At 44.8% G+C, this 4,329-nt stretch overlaps 1 protein-coding gene across 1 annotated transcript; it reads left to right on the top strand.

Moving 5' to 3' along the window:
- Window positions 1-456: 456 nt before the first annotated feature.
- Window positions 457-3,773, top strand: USP51 (ubiquitin specific peptidase 51; the record flags this gene model as incomplete). Its single annotated transcript, XM_081115098.1, has 1 exon — window positions 457-3,773. One exon carries the CDS (start codon window positions 457-459, stop codon window positions 2,692-2,694), a length of 2,238 nt encoding a protein of 745 aa, XP_080971224.1. The 3' UTR covers window positions 2,695-3,773.
- Between the last annotated feature and the right edge of the window lie 556 nt (window positions 3,774-4,329).

The raw sequence follows: 4,329 nt of genomic DNA, 5'->3' as shown, positions 1-4,329 counted from the left end.
GGTAAGGTGGGATCAGGGGGCCATTTTCTTCCCGAGCCCATTTTCCATAGGTGGCCCCCTTTCAGCCATTTTCAAGGTAAAATGTAGACACAAGTGTGTTTTAGGATTTAGGGAATGAACGTCAGAGGAAGCTGTACCAAAGTGAGGCTGCTCAAAGCGCAGTCCAGGCAGTCAGAGGGTGGCGCCTTTTTTTAAAGATTCCATCTCTTTCCACCCTAAAGCTCAGGCCGTACCCCCCCCCCAACTCAACCTTTCCCACCCTCCTTCTGCCTCCCCCCCACCCCCACCGCCACCCCAACCATCCCTCCTCAGCCCGGGCACCGTCTGATCGCCTTTGAAGCAGGTAACCGCCTCGGTGGCTCTGCACACTAGCTTGGGAACCTCTGAATAGAGGGGGTGGAGTCTGCAGCGGCCGCGGCTCCGCTCCGGGCCGGTGGGAGGGTCCCGGGGGCACTCATGGCCCGCCGCGGCCCGGAGCTGGCCCGATCGTTCTCAGCGATCGCCTCTGTCCTTCTCCAGCCGCAGCCCGATTCCGGACGCCTTTCTCCCCAGCCCGGCGCTGAGCTGATGGCCCAAGTTCGAGAAGCTTCCTTGCCCTCCGCCTCTTCGGTCCGCTGGAGCTCCGGAGGTAGGGGAGGAGCCTCACCCGTGGAGGCGGCCGTGAAGGCTGGGGAGATGGAGGAGGAGGAGGCGGCGGTGAGGGCGATGAAGGCGTGCGCAGGCCGGGAAGCGGCGGAGGTGAAGCTGCAGCCATTACAAGAGCGCCAGCCCGCGCCTGAGAACTTGCCTTGCCGGAGCAGCAGCCGCGGCGAGGAGAAGGCGCTCCCTTCAGCCCCCCCGCGCTGGCTCAGCAGCTCCTTGCCCCTTAGCCCGCGCCGCAAGCCCCGCCTTCGGCCCCAGCCCTGGGCGCGCGCCCGAGGCCCGCCCGCGCTCCCGATCCCACCCCCGCCCCCGGTGCATCCTACCCCGCAGCCTCCCCGACCCCGGCCCTGGCGCAGACCCAGCCGCAGATCCCGCCCGGCGGCGTCCAGGCCCCAGGTGCGGCAGAGCTGTCTCGGCGACTTAGGCAGCTCTGGGGATCGAGGTGGCTTTGGGGACTGGCTGCTGGAGATGGAGTTTGATCAGGGTCCCACAGGCTGCTCTCACGTGGAGAGCTTTAAAGTAGCAAAGAACTGGCAGAAGAACCTCCGGTTGATCTACCAGCGTTTCGTGTGGAGTGGGACCCCAGAGACGAGGAAGCGTAAGGCAAAGTCGTGCATCTGTCATGTATGTAGCACCCATATGAACAGACTCCACTCTTGTCTCTCTTGTGTCTTTTTTGGGTGCTTTACTGAAAAACACATTCATAAACATGCAGAAACAAAAGAGCACAATTTAGCTGTCGACCTCTATCATGGGGTTATATACTGCTTTATGTGTAAGGACTATGTATATGACAAAGACATAGAACAGATTGCCAAAGAGACAAAAGAGAAACTTTTGAAGTTAATAACTTCCACCTCAACAGATGTTTCTCAGCAGCAGTGTGTGGAGTCAGGTGTTGAAGAGAAGCGATCAGGCTGTGAGTCAAAGGAACAGGAGCCAACATTGGTGAAACCCAAGAAAAAGAGGAGAAAAAAGTCAGTCTATACTGTAGGCCTGAGAGGGCTAATCAACCTTGGGAACACCTGCTTTATGAATTGCATTGTCCAGGCACTTACCCATATTCCTCTACTGAAAGATTTCTTCCTCTCTGACAAGCACAAATGTATTATGACGAGCCCCAGCTTATGTCTGGTCTGTGAGATGTCTTCGCTTTTTCACGCAATGTACTCTGGGAGCCGGACTCCTCACATTCCCTATAAGCTACTGCACCTGATATGGATTCATGCAGAACACTTAGCAGGGTACAGGCAGCAGGATGCCCATGAGTTCCTTATTGCGATATTAGATGTGCTGCATAGACACAGCAAAGATGATAGTGTTGGGCAAGAAGCCAATAACTTCAACTGCTGTAACTGCATTATAGACCAAATTTTTACAGGTGGCTTGCAGTCTGATGTCACATGTCAAACTTGCCATAGCGTCTCTACCACAATAGACCCGTGCTGGGACATCAGTTTGGACTTGCCTAGCTCTTGTGCTACATTCAATTCACAGAGTTCAGAGAGGGCTGACGGCGGCGCAGTGAGTACGAATGACCACATACCAGGCATCCCCTCACTCACAGACTGCCTACAATGGTTTACAAGGCCAGAGCACTTAGGAAGCGGTGCCAAAATCAAATGTAGTAGTTGCCAAAGCTACCAGGAATCTACCAAACAGCTCACAATGAAGAAATTACCCATTGTGGCCTGTTTTCATCTGAAGCGGTTTGAACATTTAGGCAAACAGAGACGAAAGATTAATACTTTTATCTCCTTTCCCTTGGAGCTGGACATGACTCCATTTTTGGCCTCCACTAAAGAGAGCAGAATGAAAGATGGCCCACCACCAACAGACTGTGCGCCCAACGAGAATAAGTATTCCTTGTTTGCAGTGATTAATCACCATGGAACTTTGGAAAGTGGACACTACACCAGCTTCATCCGGCAACAAAAGGACCAGTGGTTCAGCTGTGATGATGCTGTCATCACCAAGGCTACCATTGAGGACTTACTCTACAGTGAAGGGTATTTACTGTTCTATCACAAACAGGGTCTAGAGAAAGACTAGTCTTATCAGGCCACTTACCAGAACAAAGTTAAAGAAATAGGCAAGGATCCTACCTGAAATGGAAGATGACAATGCCTATACAACAATGAGCACCTCTTGAAATATCACAAAAACCTCCTGGAAGGAACAGTGACAACAGCACCTATATGACAATTAGCACCTTGATGTAAAGAACTATTTTACCACAGCCTGTGGGAAAAATGAATACTAGCTGGTGACCATTCAGCCTTAAATGGGAGGAGGGAGAAGTGGTGGAAAATGGTCACATAAAGCAGTTAAATGAAAAGAATGTTTTAGGTGGGGAGAGTGGGAATAGAAATGTTCTAGAACTACTATATGTCATTTATTTCTGTAAAATATACTGTGGGAAATCAGGGAGTATTCAGCAAAAAGCTTCACCATTGGTATTCCAGCTGTGGCTGACCAGATAGTTTGGGGGAAAGGATATTTTAAAAGAGATTCTGAAAAGCTTTAAAAGAAAAACATTTAAAAAACATTTTTTTATTTTAAAAGAAAAATGTTTTTAAATGTTGGAAGTTCTTAAGTTAGATGTTTTTAAATGTTTTAAAAACAAGTTTTTTTATTTAAAACTTCAAAACTATTAAAATAAGGCTTAAAACATTTTCAAAGTTCTTAGTATAAAACAGGTAAAATGAATAAAACAAGGAAAAATATTAAAAATGGAAGTTTACCAAAAAAGTTAGTGAAAGAATCAGCTTTAAAATTAAAAAGTTAAAAAAGAACAAGACTTAATTTTTAAAAGAAATAAAATAATTTTTTTAAAATTGGAGCATAAAATATGTGTGTTAGAATCAAAGGCTAGCAAAATTCATGAAAATGCATTAAGAAATAAATATTCAAAAAGTATAGGTTGAAATTTAAGTTTAGAGAAAAGTACAAAAGCAATGTTCAGAATTAGTCACGACAAAGATACAAAATTTTTAAATTGAAAAAATCTAAAAAGGAAAATTAGAGAATAGAGATTTAAATGTATACAAAGAACTTTAGACAAGTTGAATTTAAAGAATTTAAATAAAAACTATTTAATCAAGGGTAAAATTTTAAAACCTTTAAAAGTAGAATTTAAAGAAAAATTGAAAATGAAAAATTTAAATGTTTAAATAGAAAAATACTAAAATTAAAAGCTTAAAAGGTTGTGGTTTTTTACAAAAATTTAAGCATATTAAAATACATACGGGTATGAAAGAAGTGGAGGAAACAGAAATAATTTGACAAAAAGGTTTGTAAATATATATTTTTTTGAGTTTTATGTTACACAAATAGAATTTTGTAAAAAAAAATAGAGACTTTAATAATCATCATTTTACAATTCAGTTGTGAGATCACTGCAAGCCTCAACCCTAGCCCACCCTCTCTTTTCAGGTTCCACGTGCCATCTGATTTCTTGAAGGAACTAGAGCTATTTCTTAGGCAGAATCAACAGCATCTGAAAAGATGAATATAGTAGGGACTCTCTCCCATTTAGAGCTGCATTCATACAAATTATTCCCTTCTGAAGGGGGCTTTTGACAATTTAGTGGCTTATGGATATTAGATCACAACTGTGAAGCTCTAGCCTTGATGTTTGAGCCTGATGGCCATTGAGGGGTGACAGGGACCCATACCTTAGAACCT

This window comes from Myotis nattereri (assembly GCF_964212035.1).
Source record: "Myotis nattereri genome assembly, chromosome: X".
NCBI classification, from domain to species: Eukaryota; Metazoa; Chordata; class Mammalia; order Chiroptera; family Vespertilionidae; genus Myotis; species Myotis nattereri.
Note: the sequence above shows the minus strand (reverse complement) of the source record. Positions and strands in the feature narration are given on the sequence as shown.